General features: G+C 35.6%; 1 protein-coding gene across 1 annotated transcript in view; it reads left to right on the top strand.

Annotated features, from left to right (window-relative positions):
• The window catches only part of G2E3 (G2/M-phase specific E3 ubiquitin protein ligase), a 60,698-nt gene that overhangs the window by 30,366 nt on the left and 4,057 nt on the right, over window positions 1–26,275 (top strand). Inside the window, exons 5-14 of the mRNA XM_023227428.2 lie at window positions 1,786–1,910; window positions 2,935–3,100; window positions 7,565–7,671; window positions 8,634–8,750; window positions 11,878–12,002; window positions 12,104–12,236; window positions 15,843–16,150; window positions 18,252–18,433; window positions 22,088–22,260; window positions 25,557–25,747. Of these exons, the coding sequence (XP_023083196.1) occupies window positions 1,786–1,910; window positions 2,935–3,100; window positions 7,565–7,671; window positions 8,634–8,750; window positions 11,878–12,002; window positions 12,104–12,236; window positions 15,843–16,150; window positions 18,252–18,433; window positions 22,088–22,260; window positions 25,557–25,747 (1,627 nt within the window). The remainder of the gene's footprint in view (window positions 1–1,785; window positions 1,911–2,934; window positions 3,101–7,564; window positions 7,672–8,633; window positions 8,751–11,877; window positions 12,003–12,103; window positions 12,237–15,842; window positions 16,151–18,251; window positions 18,434–22,087; window positions 22,261–25,556; window positions 25,748–26,275) is intronic.

Below are 26,275 nucleotides of genomic sequence, written 5' to 3'. Positions count from 1 at the left end.
TGGAAAAATAAACAGCTTTATTCAAGAAGGTCTACAAGGGAAGCACATAGAAACATTTATTATTTTAGTTGAGGCAAAGAAGTGGAAGCAGTTATTTTTGAAGATATCAAGAAGGTAGGAGAGTTAATGGTAAAAAGAGAGGTTCTAGGGCACAAGGAAAAACCTTGGGAGAAAGTTTAGCATGAATCTAAGGACTATGTGAGATATTAAATGTGAGATACTAGTATCATAATTCCTAAACTTCCTGGTGATAGTGAGCTTGTGGTAAAAGGTGGTCTCTAAAGGTCCCCTTATGGTTTGGAACTACAGATTGAATATCCCTTATCCAAAATGCTTAGAACCAGAATTTTAGATTGAAATTTTAGATTTGAAATTTTTTTCAGATTTAGGAATATTTGCTTACCAGTTGCGCACCTCTAATCTGAAAATCCAAAACCCAAAATGCTCCAATGAGCATTTCCTTTGAGCATCATGTTGGCACTCAAAAAGTTTCCAATTTTGAAGCATTTTGGATTTTTGAATTAGGGATATTCAACCTATCCTTATTTTCTTAAAACACCTGAATCCTCTCTATGTATATTGTGAACGCTTGAAAAGAAGAGTCCCATTTGTGAACTCAAACTAGAATTCCTTGTTGTCAGTTCATTGGGAGAGTTTCAGGTTGGCCAAGTATTCTCCAGTGACCTAGGTGGTGCTCAAAAGGGTCAGCAGTAACTCTAATCCCTGAATCAGTGAGCATTTTAATTGCAATCTTAAGGGTTCCAAGATGTTTTAGGTACTGTTCTGTATTTTGCTAATGATTGATTCATTTAATCATTTTTCCATTTATATACCACTGTTATATTTCAGTTAGTGGCAGTGGTAGTATGTTCATTTCCTAGGGCTGCCATAGCAAATTGGCTGCTTAAAACAAGTTTATTCTCTCACCATTCCGGAGGCCAGAATTCTAAATCAAAGTGTCAAAAGGGTTGGTTCCTTCTAGAGGCACTGAGGGAGAATTAATTCCATGCTTCTCCCCTAGCTTCACCTGGCTACTGGCAACCTTTGGAGTACCTTGGCTTGTGGCAGCATAACTCCAGTCTATTTCTGTCTTCACAGACCTTTCTCTGTATATGTCTGTGTCTTAAATCTCCCTCTCCTTTCTCTTATAAAGACATCAGTTATTTGATTTAAGGACTACCCTAAATCCAGGATGATCTCATCTCAAGATCCTTAACTTAATTACATCTACAAAGACCCTGTTTCCAAATAAGTTCACATTCACAGTTACTGGGAGTCAGGACCTGAGCATAATTTTTTGGAGACCACACTAAATCCACTATAGGTGTCTTAACACTTTTTCATTTGGTCAGAATAGAGTGATCTTAGGCATTTTTTTACAAATTGGTTTATAGTATTTTCCTATTCTTGATGAGCATTGCCTAATTTATGTGCTTTCTCTTGAGATTTCAATGAGATGTTTATGTATATAGCTTTTATGTTTGTAAACCCTTCAATTTAAAATATTTTAGTAGGAAGGAAAAGGGGCTTCTCTGTCTTATCCACATGTTAGGCAAGAGATATTTTCTTTATCGAAATTGTTATAGGAGTGAATCTTTGTTGTCTTTAGATTGTTTCTGGGTAAAACAGTTTTTTCAGGAAATTTATTTAACATACCATTATCACAGCTGTTACATGAAGAAATAATTTTCAGATTCCCCACAAGGAGTATTTATTTATGTCTTGATCATATTATAGTACTCAGATTTTTTATGTTGTGACCCCTGTTTTCACATATTCTTCTAGAAATGCTGTGTTTGCAAGAAAAATGGTGCTTCAATTGGATGTGTTGCACCTCGATGTAAACGAAGTTATCATTTCCCATGTGGACTTCAGAGAGAATGTATTTTCCAGTTTACTGGCAATTTTGCGTGAGTTACTTAACTGCTAAATTTGAAAGTTCAATGTTAAAGAATAGTGGAAAATATATATCCCAATGATACAATACTAGTATAAATTTTCTGTTTAGAGCATCAGAGTTTAGATGTAACATTATATATTACCCTCCTACCCACCCTTATGGGGTCATTTCTGTGTACCAAGTCTTGAGAATTACCATGTCTAGGATGGACCTAATGATTAGTATTCTTCTTCAAATTTCAGCTTTTGGATATAACATGAAATTGTTAATTTATCCATAATTAAATGAAAATCTCCACCTTTACATAATTCTAGATTTCTGTGTCCCTCTTTAGAATTATTGTCGACTTACTCTTCACAGGGCTGTATGCATTTCTCATGGAGTAAATCAAAGGCATGTAAATTTGATTGAGTCCACAAAATAAATATTATGCCCTAGGATACCCCTGAAAATATTTGCTTCCTGAGTACAACTTTAAACATCAAGATTTTATGAATTTTGACATTTGGTATCATAAGTGTTCTATTTCTTTTAGTATTTGGATTTTTGACCTATTTAATGGATTGCTACCATGTAAGAAAACTACAGTTTAGAAAACACAAATGGAGATAAAGTGAATTGGTAATAGGTTATTAGTTGCATTTGATGTGTTATATGACTAAACTATTTTTTAGGCATAAGTTCCTGCCTTCTTTAATTTTATACGATTTTGAGCACAACAGTATGTACCCAGTAGTTGAGTACAATAATGTGTATACTGCATTGCTGGCAATATTACATAGGATTCTCAACATAATAATTAGTTTCTGAAATTCTGTATAAGTAAGTCTCACTACAGAAAAGTTCAGATTTCGAAGGTTCAGCTCTCTCCTTGGTCATAGATCGTGAGACTTAATTTTTAAGTCTTCAGTCTGTTGTGGGTGAATTATGAGACAGACACAAATGAATTTTATTTTATATATGTGAATTACAGTGTTTTCCAAGTTTTGCTTTCAGTTCATGAGATTTTTTTTTTAAATAATTTGCATTTTTAGGTCATTTTGTTGGAACCATCGACCTGTTCAAATAATTACATCTAATAATTATAGAGAGTCCTTACCTTGCACCATTTGCTTGGAATTTATTGAACCTATTCCAAGTTATAACATATTACGAAGTCCTTGTTGTAAGAACGCTTGGTTTCATAGAGACTGTTTACAGGTAAGATACATGTTTTGTAAGCTTTCTCTGATTGATATAAAATTATGGCTTGCTGATTTAAATTTTAAATTAGAAAGAATTGACGTGTGTATTAGCGCTTATCACTTGTTAGTTTTAAAACAGCTTTAAAGCACTTAATTTGAAGCACATTTTATATACAAAATTCACCCTATTTAAGTATACAATTAAGATTCAAAAAATACTTTAGATGAAACTTTTTAGTGTATATTTATACTTACAGAATTTTGTTGTTTTTACCTAAGGATTCTGTTTGATTTCACAGTGAATAAACTAGATTTTAATTCCTAAGTTTCATTTACATATTTAAGCTGGAAAACCAGGATATTTGAAATGATAAGAAGCTTGATAGCAAGTTAAGATATTTAAACATTAGTAGGCTTTTCTTCCCTTTGGTAAACACTTTACCATAACTTCTTAACAGGGAGTTAATTACTGTCAATTAATTAAAAATATTGGTTCTTTGAGAGTCATCTTATGTATCAAACCTTATTACTACTATTCAAGTAAATAGAATATGATAAAACACACATTAGACAATTTAATATTTTTTTGATTCTGAAAATACTTGAAAACTTTCAAAAGATTTCAGTTATTAGTAACATCAAATATGTAATATGTACATGTGAAAGTGCGAGCTGATAAGCTTAAGTTTACTACTGTTTCTTAAATTGTATTATTGTTTAGTAAAATGAAAGATTATTATTACTAATTGTCCACAGACATATTTTTAAAAATTAAAAGATGTAGACCGGGCGTGGTGGCTCACACCTGTAATCCCAGCACTTTGGAAGCCCAAGGTGGGTGGATCACGACGAGGTCAGGAGATCAAGACCATCCTGGCTAACACGGTGAAACCCCATCTGTACTAAAAATACAAAAAAAAAAAAAAAAAAATTAGCTGGGCGTGGTGGCAGGCTCCAGCTACTAGAGAGGCTGAAGCAGGGGAATGGCATGAACCTAGGAGGTGGAGCTTGCAATGAGCCAAGTTCGCGCCATTGCACTCCAGCCTGGGCCACAGAGCAAGACTCTGTCTCAGAAAAAGAAAAAGATGTAAATTATCTTATTTCAATAAAATCTTAAAAATACTAACAGTACCAAAAGTAGTAAAGTTTGATGCCTTTTTTTTTTTTTTTTTTTTTTGGTATGGACCTTGAACTTTCATACTTAGGATTATTCAGTTAAAAGTGCAGGATGAAGGTCTGGCACAGTGGCTCAAGCCTGTAATCCCAGCATTCTGAGAGGCTGAGGAGGGCAGATCACCTGAGGTCAGGAGTTCGAGACCAGCATGGCCAACATGGTGAAACCCTGTCTCTACTAAAAATACAAAAAAAATTAGCTGGGCTTGGTGGTGCACACCAGTGATCCCATTTACTCGGGAGGCTGAGGCAGGAGAATCACTTGAACCCAGGAGTTAGAGGTTGCAGTGTGCCGAGATAGTAACACTGCACTCCAGTCCGGGGGACAGAGCAAGATTCTATCTTAAAAAAAAAAAAAAAAAAAAAAAAAAAAAAAAAAAAAGGGCCCGGCGCGGTTGCTCAAGCCTGTAATCCCAGCACTTTGGGAGGCCGAGACAGGCGGATCACGAGGTCAGGAGATCGAGACCATCCTGGCTAACACGGTGAAACCCCGTCTCTACTAAAAACTACAAAAAACTAGCCGGGCGATGTGGCCGCGCCTGTAGTCCCAGCTACCCGAGAGGCTGAGGCAGGAGAATGGCGTGAACCCGGGAGGCGGAGCTTGCAGTGAGCTGAGATCTAGCCACAGCACTCCAGTCTGGGTGACAGAGCGAGACTCCGTCTCAAACAAAAAAAAAAAAAAAAAAAAAAAGCTAGATGAAGCCTGTTTTGTTGGGGAAATATTAGAAATTCGTTTAATACTTGCAAAGAGGTGTTTATAAAAGGATCCTAGAGAGTGCAGTTAATAAACAACATTGTGAAGTGTTATCCTTACCTATTCATATTATATGAGAATCTTTAAAAAGTAATTTGTTTTAATTAAGGGTTTGTGTTTGGATGAATATAATTGCTGCCAAATGTGTCATCTTGTTAATTTTGTAGCAGTATGTTATTTTTCGTAAGATTTTTCTCATTTATATGTTAATAATTAAGCGAAGAAAGGTTCTCAAACTTGACCTAGTAGTTAAGGCCTTTTGTGAACATTCTGAAAATACCGACTTTTAATTTTGTCGTTAAAAAAGTAGAAATAATATTACTAACAAAAAAGACTCGGTCTACTTTATGCAAATATAACCGAAGATCACAGCCACATGGACACCGATCTACAATAAATATCACTAAGCAATTATTACTATACTTGATTAGAGCATACTAAGGATGGGGCTAATTCTTGAGTCACTCTCTCTAAAGGAGTTCCGATAACTTTTGTACTCTGGTATTCTTAACTGAAATAGCACATGGAGTCTTATCCAATCTAGATAGCTGTATGTGGTTAAACAAATGTTATTATTTCTAACCACTACAAATGCTATACATTGGGATTTTGGGAGAAGAGACTAGAGATTGATATCAAAGAAATTGGTAAAAACTTTCCACTGTGTGTCTAGAGAATTATCACTATTTTTGTTCAGCTTGGATTTTTCTATCGTTGCTCTAGTCTTGTTGGTATCTTCTATGTGTCTTATCCTGTTTTTTCCCCTTTCTACCAGATATTTCCTTTTATTGTATACCATATTTAGTTAAAGATCTTGGCATCTGTCTGCAATTGCTCAAATATCCTTTAGATGCAGAGATTTCAATAACCTGTTGTTTTAGCTTCTCTCTTCACCATCCATAAATCATTTTCCAAGTGTAATCAAGTCTACTTAGTATATTCTGTGTATCCTTTTTATTGTAATTCTACTGTCACTGCTTTAATTTCAGACACTGTTTTTGGTAGACCACTAGTTGGTCTTTCTCTGGGGCCTTATTGCCTATTTAATTTATTCTTCACACTGCTGGCTTTAACTTACCTACCTAGCCTCTACTTAGTTCAGTTTGGCAAGAATGTAATCCTTAAATATATTATTAATTGTACTTTCCTAATTGCACATTCTCTCTCTTGCTGGGGAAACTTCATATGTATTATTCCCCATCCTTGGAATGTCTTTTGTCCTATTTTCCTGGCAAACCTCTATTTCTTCTTCTAAACTTAGCTTGTGCTTTACTAACCTTCTGATGTATTTATCAGTGTAGACTTAGGTACTCCTTCATGTTTCTTTCATGTGTATACTTAAAATACACACATACTTTTACACAATATTGTAGTTTTATACCTGTATACCTACTCACTAGAATTCCTTGAAGTTGAATCTGTCATGTTTTATTTTTGGTACATAATATCAAAAAGTTTCCAATTTTGAAGCATTTTGGATTTTTGAATTAGGGATATTCAACCTATACTTATTTTCTTAAAACACCTGAATCCTCTCTATGTATTTTGTGAACCCTTGAAAAGAAGAGTCCCATTTGTGAACTCAAACTAGAATTCCTTGTTGTCAGTTCATTGGGAGAGTTTCAGGTTGGCCAAGTATTCTCCAGTGACCTAGGTGGTGCTCAAAGGGGTCAGCAGTAACTCTGTAATCCTTGAATCAGTGAGCATTTTAATTGCAATCTTAAGGGTTCCAAGATGTTTTAGGTACTGTTCTGTATTTTGCTAATGATTGATTCATTTAATCATTTTTCCATTTATATACCACTGTTATATTTCAGTTAGTGGCAGTGGTAGTATATTCATTTCCTAGGGCTGCCATAGCAAATTGGCTGCTTAAAACAAGTTTATTCTCTCACCATTCCGGTGGCCAGAATTCTAAATCAAAGTGTCAAAAGGGTTGGTTCCTTCTAGAGGCATGGTGTTTGACATCTATAAAGCAGGAGTTAACTATATGTTAATTAAATGCATGCTACTAGTTTTTGCTGGGGACTGGCTACTCTTTCCAGTAGGCTTACAGTTTCCTGTTTCCTTCTGAGTACCCTCTGTCTGGTGCTTCTGTATCTATATTTGCTATAGCAATGAGGATAGGTTTTATACTTCTCTCGTTTTGGGAAGAAAACTCTCTTAGAGTTTGAATTAAAAACAGAACCAGTGATGATTTTTATGTAACATTTAAATGCCATTTCTAGATGAAGTAACTCAGGAGCTTCATTTTTTTCTCACATTTTAGAGGACAACACAATATTTAATAACATTACACAATAAGATTGAAAAACTATATGGGTGATGTAAAGCTAAGTATTAATTAGCTTTTTTTAAACCATTGGGGAAAAAAAGAATTCTAGATTTTAGCAGTGGGATAACTTAGTTTATAAGGACAAAGTTTGAGAACCCACTGGCATAGAAAATGTTTTCATAATATATTGTTAAAAATAGCACATGTTCTGTTACATAATACATCACCTGATAACAGACTTAAATCATTAACAGTAGACTTTCTATTTTCCACTGTAGGTTCAAGCAATAAATGCGGGAGTGTTTTTCTTTAGGTGTACAATATGCAGTAATAGTGACATCTTTCAGAAAGAGATGTTGAGAATGGGAATTCATATTCCTGAAAAGTGAGTAACATTTAGCCTTATGATGAAAAGAGGTATTTTAAATGTAGGATTTAATAGCAATGGAAATGATCACCTATATCTGATTCAGTGAGCATGGACAGGTAGCCATTTCAAATGGTGAAATGCAAAACTTCCTCCCCCAGATGGCCAGTTCTTGGAAAGCAAGGACTGTGTCATAAATGTCTCATTCATTGATTTATACTCTCTTTATAAGTAGCTCAGCTATGTCTAATTTTGATTAATTGACTTTGTACACAATTATAAGAGACTTCAAAATGGTATGTATAAATTGAGAGAATCAAGATGTGATTTAAAATATGTAAGAATTTTCTTAATACTTAAGCATGAAGAATCCAGAAATATTGATAGTGAACTTAAAATTAAAAATCGAAAGTGAAATATTTAGAAAAATGTGTTGTAAAAAATTTATTGTTAACTTTTCATTTATCGTGAAAATTCATTGAGACTAATTTACTGTATGATACAATAACGCTAATGGATTTATATTTTAAAGAAAATCCTAAAAAGGACACATTTTATTATTCTCCTAAGTATATAAAAGTTTTTATTTTAGGCCAGGCATGGTGGCTCACGCCTGTAATCCCTCCCCTCACTTTGGGAGGCCGAGGCGGGCAGATCACCCAAGGTCAGGAGTTCAAGACCAGCCTGGCCAACATGGCGAAACCCCATCTCTACTAAAAAATATAAAAACTAGCCAGGCATGGTGGCAGGCCCCTGTAATCCCAGCTACTTGGGAGGCTGAGGCAGGGAGAATTGCTTGAACCCAGGAGGCAGAGGAGAATTGTTCTTGATCCGAGATTGCACCACTGTACTCCAGCCTGGGCGAAAGAACAAGACTCCATCTCAAAAAAAAAAAGTTTTATTTGTAGATTCATACCTGATCCTCTTATGTAACATTATTTATAGGTCACAGCATATTTTATATCTTGTTTCTTTCATAGAGATGCTTCCTGGGAATTAGAGGAAAACGCTTATCAAGAGCTTCTGCAGCACCATGAGCGTTGTGATGTTCGAAGATGTCGTTGCAAAGAAGGGCGAGACTATAATGCACCTGATAGGTATTTCTGAAAATTCAGTTGTTCTTAGCGGTTCTTTGTTTAAACCTTCTGCTGAGAAAGTAGGTTTTATAGTTAGTGAAACGTAGTTTTGCTCTTAGGATGTTAGAAGTTTAAACTGAGATGAGGGATATTTTCTAATGCACATTTACGTCTGTTTACAGAGAAATTTTTGCGGTTAGTATAGTTGTAACCTATTTCTCTGTTGTATTATCATGAGACTCTATTTTCTAGAGCCACACTGTTCTATCTGGTGGCCAATAGCTACATGTGGCTCTTGAGCACTTGAAATTTCCCTTTTCCAAACTGCAAGGTGCTGTAAATACATACCAAAGACTTAATTCACTAGGGCTGCCATTAACAAAATACCACAGACTGGGGAGCTTAAAAGAAATTTATTTTCTCATAATTTTAGAGGCTGGAAGTTTAAGATCAAGGTATTGACAGATTTGTTTTTTTCTGAGGCCTCTGTCCTTGGCTTCCAGATGGCTGTGTTTTAGCTGTGTCTACACGAGTTGTCCCTCTGGTGTGTTGTCTATGTCCTAATCTCTTTTATTTTTATAAGGACACCAGTCATTGGTTCAGGGCCCACCCATCTGACTTTATTTTACTGTAATTACCTCTTCTTTTTGTTTGTTTGTTTTGAGATGGAGTCTTGCCCTGTTGCCCAGACTGGAGCGCAGTGGCACGATCTTGGCTTACTGCAACCTCCGCCTCCAGGGTTCAAGCGGTTCTCCTACCTCAGCCTCCCGAGTAGTTGGGATTACAGGCGCATGCCACCTTGTCTGGCTAATTTTTGTATTTTTTTTAGTAGAGATGGGGTTTCACCATGTTGGTCAGCCTGGTCTCAAATGCCTGACCTCATGATCTGCCCGCCTCAGCCTCCCAAAGTGCTGGGATAACAGGCATGAGCCACCACACCCAGCCATAATTACCTCTTAAAAGGCCTTATCTCCATGTATAGTCAGTCACCTTCTGAGGTACTAGGATTTAAGATTTACTTCAACATATGAAGTGCAGGGAGACACTTTTCAGCCCATAGTCATTTTATTATGACTTAAAGAACTTATATGACCAAATAACTTAAAATTTGTTGTTAATAATTTTTATGTAGATTACATATTGAACAAAATGATAATATTTTGGAAGTAAAAATATATTATTTAACTTTTTTATATTTTTTAATGTGGCTACTGGAAAATTTTAAATTACATATATGGTTTACATTGTATTTCTATTGGACAGCACTGTTCTAGAGGGTAATTTAACTAGATTCATCTAGCACTGTTTCTTTTGGACCACTATAAAAAGGGTTTGACATTTGAAATTTATTGATTACTCTTTCGTAATGTCAGTGGCTCTTTTATTTAACAGTCATTTTGTGCATACTGTGTTGCACAGTAGGAACCAAGAGTATCTTCATTTTTTAAGATGTAGATAAGAAGTAACAAATCCAGTTTACAAAATTTATATAGGAAATTTCAATAAATTGTTATCACTGTTACGTAATCTTACTTAACATAGTAAGCTCAGTGTATAGAGCAGAATATTGGGAGCCTTGTTACATGAAACAAGGTTGAATCAGCTACTACATAATTGTGAAGATTCAGCTAAGGTCTAGCCTGCTCTGGAAAGTTTCCCATAAGCAGCTCTCCTCGTTCTGATTCCCTACTCTGGGCTAGGGGTTCCCTTCATTGTGCTTGTTAGAGTATAGTTGGCGTTATTTAAATTTAATGCTGTTAAACCAAAAATTCTTAGAAGGCAGAAATCTCATTGAAGGTGTCAAGTAACTGTATTCTTGCCTGTGTTATTTATCTAGTGACCCTGATTATTCATTCATTAACACCAATAATACCTCCCTCAAGAGTTTTGCTGAGGCATAGATGACATAATGTATATAGGATTTTAAGAAGCAATACATTCATAATATTGATATTTTTCAAATTTATTTTAGGCTGTTCTTTTCCTATATGTATTTCTTGTATACCATTGGTCTCTCAATCAGTAGCTACAACTTTTCGTCCTAGGACAAAGATATTGTCTGTCTGAATGACTGCTTTGTAATCTCACACCGTCTCATCCTAGTGAAAGGAAGGCAGTTTTAGCGAAAAGCGGTGTAGTTAGTGCTTAAGAGCATGTCTGAAGCTAGATAAACTGAAGTGGAAACCTCAATCTGAAACTTGGCTAATGTGAACTTGAGTGGACAAGTTATTGACCCCTCTCTGCCTTGATTTCCTCTTTAAAATGGAAGTAACAGTGGTTCTATCTACCTTCCACAATTGTGAGGATTAAACTTTTCATATGAACACAGCGAGAACTGGACTTGGAGCATAATAAGCACTTAGGTTAGCTGTTTCTTCCTCCTTATTGTTGTCACTGGGCAGAGACTCACACATATAGAGGACACACACTAACATACGCACACCCACACAGAGGGATGATATGTCCCCACCTCTGGGGTAGGGATGATGTCTAGTTCCCTCTCTTGCCACTCACACTTTCATACACGCAGGGAGCTAAATCTGTTTCTAAACAGAGAAGGTGTAGTCATACCCAACAAAAAGGCTGGAGCCCCACACTATAGCCCACACCCATAGTCATGGAGAAAATATGAATATGAATATGTGATGGCATACATCACATAGCACAGTGGGGAAACATGGAGCTGGGAACAGATGACAGAGAATATAAATATGAATCAGGTAGGAGGTCTGGATTCTGTTGAACTGCACAATACCTGAGGTGTTTGAGCAAGCTTATTTTAGGAAATAGTCCTCACCTTGAAATTTACTGAATGTTTCTTCCATATCAGACACACTGACACAGCAATCTCCCTGTAAACATAGTCATCTCTAAGTAGAAAGGAACATTTATTTTCTCCCTCTTAATCATATTTTGTCTGATGTTTATATTCTTTGTGTATGTGCATATGAGTGTGATAAGTTAGTTTTGGTTTTTACATTAGAGATATTTAGAGAAGCAGATAATCTTTTTCCTCCTTTAGAAAATCGATTGGGTGGGTGGGTGTGCGTGTGTGTGTGTGTGTAAGAAGGCAGACCCTGTGGACATGGCTAGTGGTTGAAACTAGAATAAACAAAATGTAAGTATCTGCTTTTCTTTATGTCCTCAGCAAATGGGAAATAAAGCGCTGTCAGTGTTGTGGTTCCAGTGGCACACATTTAGCCTGCTCCTCACTACGGTCATGGGAGCAAAATTGGGAGTGTTTGGAATGTAGGGGTATTATCTACAATTCAGGTAATTTTGTAATTTTGAATAAAGTTTTTATTCAAATGTGTATTATTTAAAAGGTTTTACCTATATCTCTGTTATGCTAACATGGAAATTTAAATCTGTAGGAGAGTTCCAAAAAGCCAAAAAACATGTATTACCCAACTCTAATAATGTGGGGATTACAGATTGTTTGTTGGAAGAGTCATCACCTAAATTACCCAGGCAGTCACCTGGATCCCAGAGTAAAGATCTACTGAGGTATGTATTTTGAATTGGAGAAATACATAAAAATCTATTAGGAGAAAATTATGATAGGAAATGCCATACACATTTAGAATATTAGGTGATCATACAGTAGTCTAGAAGAGTGTTTTTCAGCCTTCAGGACCCAGCGTTTGATCATGAAATCAATGCAACCAGCATTTTAAAGAAAATGAAATGGGATAGAATAGAATACAAAATACCAAAATGCATCATACTTGGGAAAAGTGTATCTATCCTAATTAATTTTTTTGTGTATGGAGTAATGATGTAAAATATATGTTTTATTATAGATCACTTTCAAGATAGTTTGAGAAACACTGATCTAGAAAATGTGCTTAAAATATTATTTGATTATAGAGTAAGACAGGAAATTAAAATATCAAGCATACCATGTCATCTTATTAAAAGGAAAGAATCCTATTTAATGTAGAAATTTTTTTTTCTTTTGTCTTTTTTTTAGAAATAAAGTCTCGCTCTGTTACCAGGCTGGAGTACAGTGGCATGATCATGGCTCACTGTAGCCCCAACCTCCTGGGTGCAAGTGATCCTCCCACCTGAACCTACCAAGTCTCTGGAACTACAGATGCATGCCACCATGCTTAGCTAATTTTTAAATTTTTGTAGAGATGGACATCTTGCTATGTTGCCTAGGCTGGTCTTGAACTCCTGATCTCAAGTAGTCTTCCCACCTTCGCCTCCCAAAATGTTGGGATTACAGGTGTGAGCTTTGATGTTATAATCATTGTTTGCTTGTTTTCTGTCAATGTCAGGAGTCTAAATGTCAGCTCTTCCCTTTAGAAAGTCTAAGGCGTACATACTATTATCACATTAATTTCTGTTCCCATAAGATAGCAAAATAGGCTGGGTGTCGTGGCTCACGCCTGTAATCCCAGCACTTTGGGAGACCTAGGCAGGCAGATCACGAGGTCAAGAGATCAAGAACATCTTGGCCAACATGGTGAAACCCCATCTCTATTAAAAATACAAAAATTAGCTGGGCATATGTAGTCCCAGCTACTTGGGAGGCTGAGGCAGGAGAATCGCTTGAACCCAGGAGGCAGAGATTGCAGTGAGCCAAGATTGTGCCACTGTACTCCAGCCTGGTGACAGAGCCGAGACTCTCTCTCAAAAAAAAAAAAAGATAGCAAAATAATAAGTTACTTTCAAAATCTTAATTAAATAAGATTGGAATTACATCTTTATAATGTCGGGTATTTGTTCAGCTGTAGTTAAGATTTTTATGTTCATATAGATTTGCAAAAGAGTTTTTAGAGCCTTGCTTTACCCAATAGGGAAGAAGTAGAAAATTAGTCGCTAAGCATGATGAAATATTTTCTTGTTAAAAATAATTTCAGTTTGGGTATGGTGGCTCATACCTGTAATCCCAACAGTTTGGGAGGCTAAGGTGGGAGGATCATTTGAACCCTGGAGTTTGAAACCAGCCTGGGCAATGTTATGAGACTTCGTCTCAACAAAAATATTTTAAGAAAATAACCAGATATGGTGGTGTGCACCTGTAGTCCTAGCTAGGCAAGAGGCTGAGGTGGGAAGATCATTTGAGCCCAGGAGGTCAAGCTGCAATGAGCTATGATCATGCTACTATACTCTCTCCTGAGTGGCACAGCAAGACCTTGTCTCTAAAAAAAAAGTTTCAAGTTTGAAACCTTAGAAGATAGTAAAGATAATTTTTGTGAAGACATTTGATAACTGAATTTGTAGACAGGTAGAATATTAAGTACTCTTCAAAATTTGAAGAATATCTGTTTTACTATGCCACTTGTGTTAACTCTACGGAAAAATCTGTTACAAATATTGTTATACTTTTAGTATCAAAATAGATGTTCACATTATTTTAAAATAATTTTAATATTTAGATTTCCAAAGATGTTACACCAGGGAAGCTTGACTCCTTGCTCCTGCTTTAACATGTAGTCATACTTAGAAGAATAGCATCAACATTCACCTGATCAGGCGGGAGCAAGGAATCAACCTGGTATAAAAAAGGTATGTTTCTGAAGAATTGTCTTTTTCCAAAGGACTTTGGCTTTTATTCAACGTGAGTTAATGACGAGAGGATGATACAAAAAAAGAAAAAGCAAAACCCGGCCCACACTAGGGCACTGTAATGTCTTGGGGTGGGACAAATTCATACTTGGTATAGAAAATGATCCATGGGCATTGCCCAAAACAAATTTATTTTTGAGAACATTAATTCCAGTTACAGATGGAGAAACTGAGGGAAGGAGTGATTGTGCTGGTTGGTTTATATAGTCACTTGGATTGTTAAAACAGATTGCTGGACTTCATGCTGACAGGTTCTGATTCTATAGATGTGCTGTAGGGCTCAATAGTTTGCATTTCTGACAAGTTCTGGGGTAATGCTGCTGCTGGTCTGGGACCACACTTTGTGACTTACTGGTCTAGACTAAAAGGTACTATTTTAGGAATTATGAATTCTGTTTATAATATTAGCTCTACTGTTAATTATGACTTTATGATTTAAAATATACTGTGTAATCTCTCAAAGACATTTTCTTACATAGTAAGCAGAGATTACATTTGCTTTTTTAAAAAAAGGATATAGTAAACGTGAAGTAAACTAGAATTAAGAAACTTAATTATAGCCATTAGCCAGGAAAGTGAGAGTTTGGGCTTTCTTTCTTTCCTTCTTTCCTTCTTTCTTTCTTGTCATTTTTGAGACAGAGTTTCGCTTTTGTTGCCCAGGCTGGAGTGCAATGGCGCGATCTGGGCTCACCGCAACCTCCGCTTCCCTGGTTTAAGTGATTCTCCTTCCTCAGCCACCCGAGTAGCTGGGATTACAGGCATGCGCCACCACACCCGGCTTATTTTGTTTGTTTGTTTGTTTGCTTGAGACGGAGTCTCGCTTTCTTGCTCAGACTGGAGTGCAGTGGCCGGATCTCAGCTCACTGCAAGCTCCACCTCCCGAGTTTACGCCGTTCTCCTGCCTCAGCCTCCCAAGTAGCTGGGACTACAGGCGCCTGCCACCTCGCCTGGCTAGGTTTTTGTATTGTTTTAGTAGAGACAGGGTTTCACTGTGTTAGCCAGGATGGTCTCGATCTCCTGACCTCGTGATCCGCCCGCCTCGGCCTCCCAAAGTGCTGGGATTACAGGCTTGAGCCACCGCGCCCGGCCTTATTTTGTATTTTTAATAGAGAGACAGAGTTTCTCCCTGTGGGTCACACTGGTCTCGAACTCCTGACCACAGGTGATCCGCCCTCCTCTGCCTCCCAAAGTGCTGGGATTATAGGTGTGAGCCACCACACCCGGCCTGAGATTCTGATTATTAAACTGGAATTCACTGGTTGGTTAAATTTGAGATAATTATCTATCAACTTTCTTGTAAATGATTCTAATTTGGTAAAAGATTGGGGTGAGGAATCAAGAATTTAAAACTAAGATTATCAAATAACTGTTTTTGGTTCTAGTAGCAGCCAATGGTACGATTTTGGATGGAAGTTGGGGAAGAATATCCTATTAATCTTTTTTTTTCCCTCGTCATGTTTTATTGGCTATATAACTGCTGTTTCACATAAAGTACTTTAAAGTACTTATCTCTATGTTTAAATTCATGTTTTATAGGCAAGGCAGCAAATTTAGAAGAAATGTATCAACACTATTAATAGAGTTAGGATTCCAAATTAAAAAAAAAACTAAAAGATTATATATCAACAAAGCCAATATCTGGACTAGTGCCTTAGATGCATTCAGAAATCAAAACTTTAATCCTTCATATGCAATTGAAGTAGCATATGTTATTGAAAATGATAATTTTGGAAGTGAGCATCCTGGATCAAAGCAAGAATTTCTGAGTCTCTTAATGCAACATCTTGAGAACTCATCATTGTTTGAAGGGTCCTTGTCAAAGAACTTGTCTCTAAATTCTCAAGGTAATTATTTTCTTTATTGTTGTATATACCAAATATCACATGTATAGAAAAAGAGATAGATAGCTGGTTAGAATTGATATTTAATACCTGTGCTGTAAATATACAGTTCACTTTGTTAATAAACTACTGATAGAATCACAGGAAAGTGGGAAGGGGGAGTGACAGTTGAAAAAGTAAATTTTGTGGTGAAACATTTTTTATTTAAGAATATACATTCTTTATAGCAATATTCTTCTAAAAATTAATCCATGATTAAGTGTAACTTTATCTTCACTCTAATGTCATTTTAATAGAGTGGCCAAATGGGGATGATTATTTGAATTCTTCTTGTTTGTATATTTGGAATTTGCAGTTAACATAGAGTTTTTGTAACATAGTTTCCTGGTCCACATGTAACCAGTTTTTCAGTACACTTTTGTTTGCAATAATTTTTTTTTTTCACAATTATGTATATGATAGTTTTCTGTCTTTACTATTGGTGAGAACTTAAGGTAATTATAACAGGCATCTCAAAACAGTGGGTAATTCTAGCATTCTCTTTTAGGGGCTTTTTTACTACTTTTGCTGCAATAGGAAATTCGAAAGAAAATGAGAAGGCATTTCATTTCATTTCATTTGAATTTCCTGCTATATTTTTTGTAAACATCCTCACCATTGCCTAAAGCATCATTTTTACTCTGTATGGTTCACACAGTTTAATTATAAACTCCCTTTAAAATAAAACATAAAAATAAATAAAAAGCTTTCCAAATAGTAATGTTAACTCAAGGCAGCTTTGGTATAGTGGAGAGTACGTGAATTTAAATCACAGAATCTGAAGTCAAGTTTGTACACATCTAGTTCTTTACATCCTTAGTTACTTACTCTCTCTGGATCTCAGTTTCTTCATCTGTAAAATGTGATTATGAATATGTAACTTATAAGATTATTGTGCAGGTATTGTTAATGTCCCTTATTAATAAGTTGCTTTCAACAATTTAAAAATTAAGGAAAAATATATTTGATTGTTTTGACACATCAGAGTTGCTAATACATTTGAAATGACAGTTTTAATTCAAGCTCTGACAGTAAGGTAAGACAGCATATACTGTTGAGAGTAAATTTGTGCCTTTGGGAAAGATTATTTAGTGATACAGATCGAGAACCTTAAAAATGTTCCTATCCTTTGACCTACTAATACCATATGTAGGAATCCTAATCAAATAAATATAAACAAGAATATGTGAGTAGATGTTGACTATAACATTATGTCTCATATAGTTGGAAATGTCACTTAGCCAGGATAGCCAGTAATAGGGGGATGATTTGCATTATAGTACGTCTCTAAGTTAGTCTAAATACATTTATTAACTATAGATTTGAGTAATTTTGAGCAGTATGATAAAAAGTTTACAATAAAGTGGATAAAACATAAGTCAAATTGTTTTTATATTTATATACACAAAGAGGTACAAATACAGTTATTTGTCACTTAGTAACAGGGGTATGTTCTGAGAAATGTGTCAGTAGGCAATTTCATGATTGTGCAAAGATCCTAAAGTGTACTTAATGGAAACCTGGTTGATGTAGCCTACTACACACCGAGGCTATATGGTAAAACCTATTGGTTCTAGACTGCAAACCTGTATAACATGTTACTGTACTGAATACTGTAGACAATTGTAACATGATGGTAAGTATATGTATATCTAAATATACAAAAGGTAATGCATTGTGCTATGACAGTATAACATCACTAGGTCATAGGAGTTTTGAAGCTTCATTGTAATCTTAGGGACCACCTTTAATGTATTTCATCCATTCTTGACCACAACATCCTAATATCGTACATGACTCTACACCAAAGTGTTTACAGTGGTTATTATGGTGGTATGTTTATTGTGTTTTATGTTTTCTACAATAGATTTTTACTTTATATTCAGAAAAATGTGTCTTTTTTTGTATTTTAGGTGAGATCTATATTTTCTACATAATGGTAGCTTCTAAGCATTATATTTATCTAATGCTTAGATTTTTGGACTAATTTTTAATATATATTTAAAATGATGGTGATCTTATTATAATAGAAGTGTATTTGATATATTTTCATCTGTATTTACAGCTCTGAAAGAGAATCTTTACTATGAAGCTGGCAAAATGCTTGCCATTTCTTTAGTTCATGGTGGTCCTTCACCTGGTTTCTTTTCTAAAACCTTGTTTAACTGCCTTGTTTATGGACCAGAAAATACCCAGCCAATTTTAGATGATGTTTCAGACTTTGATGTGGCACAGATTATAATCAGGGTAAGCAATGGATCTGTTTATTAAAATGCATCCACCGAAAAATAGTTACAATTTATTCAGCACTTATAATGGGTCCTGTACTAAACATGTCACATATACAAACACTCATTTATCATAATGCCATATAGGTGTCATTGCCAACATGTTACTGCTTTAGAAACTGAGACAATGTCAGCCATTTAACTTTTCTTCCTTAACCTCCCTCCTACTTAAGCATACTCTATCCATTCTCTCAATTAACAGACAGTGTTGTTTAATGATTAAAAGCATAGGCCTTAGCCGGGCTTGGTGGCGTGTGCCTATATTCCCAGCTACTCTGGAGGTTGAGGCACAAGAATAACTTGAACCCGGCGGATTGAGGTTGCAGTGAGCCGAGCTCACACCACTGCACTCCAGCCTGGGCAACAGAGGGAGACGCCGTCTCAAAAAATAAAATAAAGTAAAATAAAATAAAGCATAGGCTCAGAAGTCAGATTTTACCTTGAATGCCAGCTCTTATAACTACTATATGCTGTGTCACTTTGGGCATGTTAATCTTACTCAACCTCAGTTTCTAAATCACAGAGTGAGCACTGCTGAAGTGTGAGTTGCTATAGTGTATTATAACAATTCTTTCATTTGCCCTAAGACTGTTTATCCTAACATTGTGTTTTAAATTGACCCCTTTAATTCTTTGTTTTTCCTTTTGTGTCCTCTTTACTAAAAAAAAAGTGTATTTAAGCTTCATTGTCTCTACTTCCTATTTCCTCTTTATTTCTTGTAATCAGGCTTCTGTCCCTACCACAAGTCTCAAGTTAGCTAGTTCATAGTTTATATCCGAGGCTCTAAATATCCATGTCCAAAGGCCTTTTCTAATTTTTCATCTGCTGTGACTTCTGCAATTACCACTTAGAATTTCTCTGCAATATTTTGTTTAATATTGTACTTCCTCCTACTTCTGATGATTCTCTCTTCTTTAATACTTCTTACTTCTTTTTCTTCTTACCCCTGAAACAGCATATTTCGGTGTTGTCTTAACAGTTCTCATTCTTTATTATTTGGATTGCTTCTTCTCTCCTGTAATCTTTCTGAATGATTCAAAGACCTGTATTTTTGAGCCTCTGAACTCTTATATACAGGTAAGACCTGGGTCTTGTAGCACATTGAGTCCAACATGTTTAAGATGAAAATAGTATTTTTCCCAGAATTTTTTGTTTGATTGTTTTTTTGGGGGGGGGGGGCTTTTTTGTTTTGTTTTTACCTATTTGCCTTTTCTTTCCAAGAGATTTCTTATTTCCAAGCTGTCCTGGAGAGTCATTTTCATACTCCTCCATTTTCCAGTTGTATGTCAAGTCACCTATCCCTAAGACTGACTTATCGTCAACCTTTACTTCCTATTTCTAGTGTGCCTTTTTTACCAAACTCAAATTTTCCCTAGGCTTAGACAATTAGAATGTTGTTCTAATATTCTTATTTGGGATGATTCTTCCAAAAGTACAGTTTTGACTATATTGCTTTCTTCCTCAGGAATCCCCCAATGGCTTCTCATTGCCTGTTGAACAAAGTTTAAGCTCTTCATTAGGGCATTTAAGACCTTCACTTCTCTTCATGGCTTTATCTACTCCATTTTCTGTACTTTTTATCCAGTGTTTATTCATTTAAGAAATACTATGTACTCTGTACTGTTTTGTTACTAAAGATAGAGTAGTGAGGCAAAGTCAGTACCTTCTTGGAGTTTACATTAAGAGAGAACATAGAAGATAAACAACAAATATAATATACCATCATGTAGTAAAATGTATGATAATGCTAAATAAAACAGAATATGGCCAGGTGCAGTGGCTCATGCCTGTAATCCCAACACTTTGGGAGGCCGAGGCGGGCGTATCACCAGGGGTCAGGAGTTCAAGACTAGCCTGGCCAACATGGTGAAACCCCATCTTTACTAAAAATACAAAAAAATTAGCCGAGTGTGGTGGCGTGCGCCTATAGTCCCAGGTACTTGAAAGGCTCACTTGAGCCTGGGAGGCAGAGGTTGCAGTGAGCCAGGATCACACCACTGCACTCCAGCATGGGCAACAGAGCGAGACTCCATCCCAAATAAATAAATATATACATACATACATACATACATACAACAGAATAAAAAAAGGAGATAGATAAGGGTTGGAGTATATATAAGTTAGGTTTTAGGCTAAACTTCTGTATCACGTAGACACAGAAAAACAGTGGCTCAAAAAAGGCAGATGTTTACTGCTCTGTAAAATCCATTGTCTAGATTTTAGCGTTACGAGTTGGCAAAAAAAATGGCCTGTAGGTCAAGTTCTGGCCTGTTGCCTATTTGGTAAATAGTTACATTGGGCAACCATGTCCATTTGCTACTGATCTGACTGCTTTCACACTACAGTGGTAGAGTTGAGTAGCTGCAACAGATACCATATAGTTTGAAAAGCATAAAGTGCTATCTGGCCCTTTATACAGATGGCCCTGTGTTTTCGAGATACATTGTGATTTACAAAACCATCTAAGGACTTGAGTTGCTCCCTCTCATTATCGGGTAACACTTAGCATTATTGTCTTCATCCACATGGTTGAAGGTCGCTCTTAAAGGAGAAAAGTGGAAGTTGAAAGCCGGGAAATTTGAGACATTGTTTTTACTTATATCCCATTGAACAGTCATGTAGCCCCACCTAGCTGCAGCAAAAGTTTGGCTATGTGCCCAGCAGGGTTGAGGGTTTGCAGGGATGAGGCAACATACACCCAATTATTACTCTGACAGGGTGTAAAGATAGTATTTTGAGCATAATAGTCATGAAAAACTTCAGAGATTTCAGCAGAGATTTTGAATGAATGAGAAGAAGTCATGTAAATCTCTAAGAATGTTTTAGGAAAAGGAAATTGTAAGTAAATTTTCTGTTAATGGATTGTTTCCTATTTTTAACGTTTTCCATCTGTACCTTTAAGAGCTTACCTGTATGGAAGTGTCTTGCACATAAATGGCCAAGTATTTCTTTGTTTACGCTGTTCACTAAAATGCTCTTGGTAAAATTCTGTCCATCTTTTAATTTTCAGCTGATATTCTTTTTCATGAATTCTCAGGTCATCTTTCTTGCCTATCTAGTGCTAGGTAACTTTTCTCCTTTTTTTTTTTCTTTTCTTTTTAAGAGATAAGGTCTCAGTCTGTCACCCAGGCTGGAGTACATTGGTACGATCATAGCTCACTGAACCTCCAACTCCTGGGCTCAAAATCCTTCTACCTCAGCTTCCCGAGTAGCTAGGACTACAGGTATATACCACCTACAACAGGCCTTTTTTTTTTCCTCTTTAGAGAAGGGGACTAGCTGTGTTGCCCAGGCTGTTCTTGAACTTCTGGCCTCAGGCAAGCCTCCCACCTCAGCCTCCCTAGTTGCTAGTCTTACCTAGTGCTATGTAATTTTTCAGTGTCAGTTATTTCCTTTTTTACAAATAGTTTCATTATACTCTGGATTTCTTAAAGGCAGAAATAGACAAATTTGTTGAACTGGATCATCAGACATTTATTCTAGAAAAATACTTCTTGGTTTACTTTCACTGCACCCATATGTACTCAGAAATGTGAGTATAAATATCATTTGAAATGTGCATGTCACTCAAAAGTAAATGGGTAAAGTGGCTGTATTTTCTCCTTTGTTACAGATAAATACTGCAACAACTGTAGCTGACTTAAAGTCAGTAATAAATGAATGCTATAACTACCTTGAGGTAATTGGATGTCTCAGACTTGTAACGACATTAAGTGATAAATATATGTTAGTAAAAGACATACTTGTATACCATGTAATTCAGAGAGTCCAAGCACCCTTTGAAAGGTAAGTTGTTTCTGTTAATATATGGCTCTCTCAAATTACATGTTTAAAGTGGTTAATTATCTTGTAATGTGAGATATATTTGGTAATAAGTGAGATGTTTTTCTCAGAAAAAAATTTAAATGCTCTTTTAAAATAATAACTTAAGCCTTTTTGGGATGATTACTGTTCTGATCATTTAATAAGCATTGTGTAGGTCGGGCGCGGTGGCTCACTCACGACTGTAATCCCAGCACTTTGGGAGGCTGGGGCAAATGGATCATTTGAGGTCAGGAGTTCGAGACCAGCTTGACCAACATGGTGAATCCCCGTCTCTACTAAAATACAAAAATTAGCTGGGCATGGTGTTGGGTGCCTGTAATCTCAGCTACTTGGGAGGCTGAGGCTAGAGAATTGCTTGAACCCAAGTGAGCCAAGATCATGCCACTGTACTTCAGCCTGGGTGACAGAGCAAGACCCCCTCTCAAAAAAAATAAAGAATTGTGTAAATGTATGATGCTTTCATAGAAATAATCACTATTTCAGATTATAAATTTTTTTCTAAAAAATATTCTTTTTAAAACTCTTACCACATGAGCCAACTATTCTCTGTGCATTCATTTAATAACTATTTATTGAGTACCTTTTATCTGCTGGGTAGTATATATATTGACCATTATGTATGATTCTTGCTATCTTTTAGTTTAGAGCACTGGTATAAGTTAGACAACTTATGTATCTCCTTACACTCTTACAATTTTTTTAAATAATGGAAATACACATATGAAAGTAGTCTGTAATCACCATCCAGATCTAACACTTACTAACCTGTGCCTGTCTTGTTCATCTATATCCTACCCTTGTTATTGACTCCAGTATTATTTTAAAGCCAATACCAGATGATATCTCAAACCTGATCAATTAATTTAAAAAATATAGTATCATTAGGCCGGGCGCGGTGGCTCAAGCCTGTAATCCCGGCACTTTGGGAGGCCGAGACGGGCGGATCACGAGGTCAGGAGATCAAGACCATCCTGGCTAACACGGTGAAACCCCGTCTCTACTAAAAAATACAAAAAACTAGCCGGGCGAGGTGGCGGGCGCCTGTAGTCCCAGCTACTCAGGAGGCTGAGGCAGGAGAATGGCATAAACCTGGGAGGCGGAGCTTGCAGTGAGCTGAGATCCGGCCACTGCACTCCAGCCTGGGCCACAGAGCGAGACTCCGTCTCAAAAAAATAAAAAATAAAAAATAAAAAAATATATATATATATACATATATAGTATCATTAATCCATAGATTTAAATATATTTGGTGTGTTTAAAATCTTCATAGTTAATATCATTACTGAAGTTTATATGTCTTGGATCAGTATAAGTCTCTTTATGTTGTTGTTTTTAATTCTTTTGATGTGAGCCTTAATGGTCTTTGTAAGCTTTTTTGCTATATGGTATCACAAGGTGTTTCAGACTCATTTTGTACATTTTAGCCTAAGGAACCTTTGTTATTTTTAATGGGAAATGGGTAATTCACAACCGCAGTCTGGATGCTAGAGAGTCTTAGTTTTGCTGGGTTGGTCATGGTATCTAGGACTTTTCAGTGAACCCAAATTAGAAAAGTCAAGGGTTTTTAAATCTATTTTTATCTATTTTTTTTAAATGAAACTTTTTTTAAAGATCCATTATGAGTGTGTCCTGATACTTCTAATTCAGATTCCCTATTGCATGATTTTTACTTAACATTTTCTTTGTCCCGTGTTGAGAATTCCAGTTTTTAACGACACTGGAGAATTTGAGTATGAAGTAACTATTCATGTGATTTATTCCACATTTCATAACCAATAGTCTCAGAATAACAGTACTAACATTATCAAATTGTTGTGCTTATAAGTCATTGGAATATTTTCTGTGTGACTAAAAATTGGGCATAAATTGCATTTTCATTTTTTATTTTTAGTGATTAATTTTTATTAAAATTTCATTTTATTTTAAAATTATATAAAATGTTTTGTATAGTTCCAAAGTCAAATGTATAATAAGAATATACTGAAAGTATATTCAAAGAAGTATAGGTTTCATCCATACTATGTCCATCTACCATTCAACCTTTTATGAAGTAACCATTTTGGCAATTTTTTTGTGGTTTATTCTTTTATTATTTGTTTTTCTTTTTAATGATAACAGATTAACATATGTGTGTTTTTAGCTCATTTTATGCTGCTATAACAATACCTGAGACTTGGTAATTTATAAAGAAAAGAAATTTATTTCTCACAGTTCTGGAGGCTGGAAAGTTCAAAGGCATAGTGCCAGTATCTGCTCAACATCTGGTGAGAGCTATCTTGCTGTGTCATAGCATTGTGGAAGAGCAAGTGAGCACTCAAGACAGAGATGTGCCCTGGAAATCAGGATGAACTCACCCTTTTTATCAGGAGCCCACTCCCACAATAATGATATTGATCCATTCATGAGGGCAGAGCCCTTGTGACCTAATCACCTCTTAAGGACCCTATCTCCCAATACTGTTATACTGGCCATTAAATTTCAACATGAGTTTCAAATGAGACATTGAAACCATAACATTCTCCTCCTGGCACTCTAAAACTTATGTCCCACTCACATACAAAATCCCACTCACACACAAGAGTATCTGAGGAGGTGAATAGGAAATTTAGGAAGTCAGGCAAAAATAATATGTCTGTTCTTTGGTTGTTAATGAAAATGTGCATTTTAAAATACCCAGTTGTTAACTTGCATTTCTTTTGTTAATCAGATATTTTTTGTTCATTTTCCCTATTATTGATCTTTCAGAAGAATTTGTATTCCTTGCATAAAATTAATTTTCTGTCATATATATTAAATATCTATCATTTGCTTTATCTTAATTTCTTTTTAACAATACATAGGTTTTACATTTTTATGTAATGAAGATTTATCACTCTTGGTAATATCTGGGAAACTTAATTTTTATAATAATTAGCTTTGAAGTGTAAAACACTTCAGATTTTGACATCTTTCTTACTAATAAAAACTTGTTAGTTTTGAAACTATAAATAGCCAAATAATGTAGGTATGTAAAATAGTCATTTTATATTAATGTATTTGCTTATGGATTTGAAAGTATCATGTAGTACATCCATATCTTCTCTTTTTCCTCACATCTGAAAATATGATTGTCTCTTGTAGGACTTTTTTGGTTGTTTTTTAAAAATCATTAGCTGTTTTGAAAAAATGCCAGATAAATTAGCTGGAAATACATATCCCCTAATATAATACCAGACACACATGTATGAATGTTGGCTCATTATTTTTCTTCTGTTAAGTTTTAAGCAGGGTCTGAAAACCCTTGGTGTTTTGGAGAAAATTCAGGCTTATCCAGAAGCATTTTGTAGCATCCTGTGTCATAAACCTGAGAGTCTTTCTGCAAAAATCCTTAGTGATCTTTTTACAGTACACACATTACCTGATGTAAAAGCTTTGGGGTTTTGGAACAGTTACTTACAAGCTGTTGAAGGTATGTGGATATTTTATTTTACTTTTAACGATCTCAGAATATTTCAGCATATTTGTTGGGGGTTTTATGTGTGTATGTTTTGCCTTTTGGTATTAATATTAAGATGCTACTGCGTATTTACAAAAGAAAGTTATTTCAAAGCAAGTTTATATGACCGAGTTAAAAATGATGAGAAAAGTTTACAGAGTAAATTTATATTTTGTAATTTTTTTCTCTAGATAAGTTGAGATGAAAGGCATTCTTTCTAGAAAATATTATTGTCACAGCATAGAACAGTCTTAATCCTAATAATCTATTTCATCATTTTTAACTTGAAGTTAAACTAAATTATTCTTCTTCCACTGGTTAGGGCTGTAACAATGATATTTATCATTGAGCATTAGCAGTGTAAAATCATTCTGCCTAATAGAGTGGAGAAGAATTTAACTTATAGTTGAAACTTTGTTTAGCTAGATATTTGGTTTTTTACCGTTTAGTTTTTCTGTCTGTATTTGTTGAACTATTGTATCAAATAGTGATGACCTAGAA

The sequence above is a fragment of the Piliocolobus tephrosceles genome, chromosome 6 (assembly GCF_002776525.5).
Source record: "Piliocolobus tephrosceles isolate RC106 chromosome 6, ASM277652v3, whole genome shotgun sequence".
Classification (NCBI taxonomy): Eukaryota; Metazoa; Chordata; class Mammalia; order Primates; family Cercopithecidae; genus Piliocolobus; species Piliocolobus tephrosceles.
This window is presented reverse-complemented; position numbering and strand designations above follow the sequence as displayed.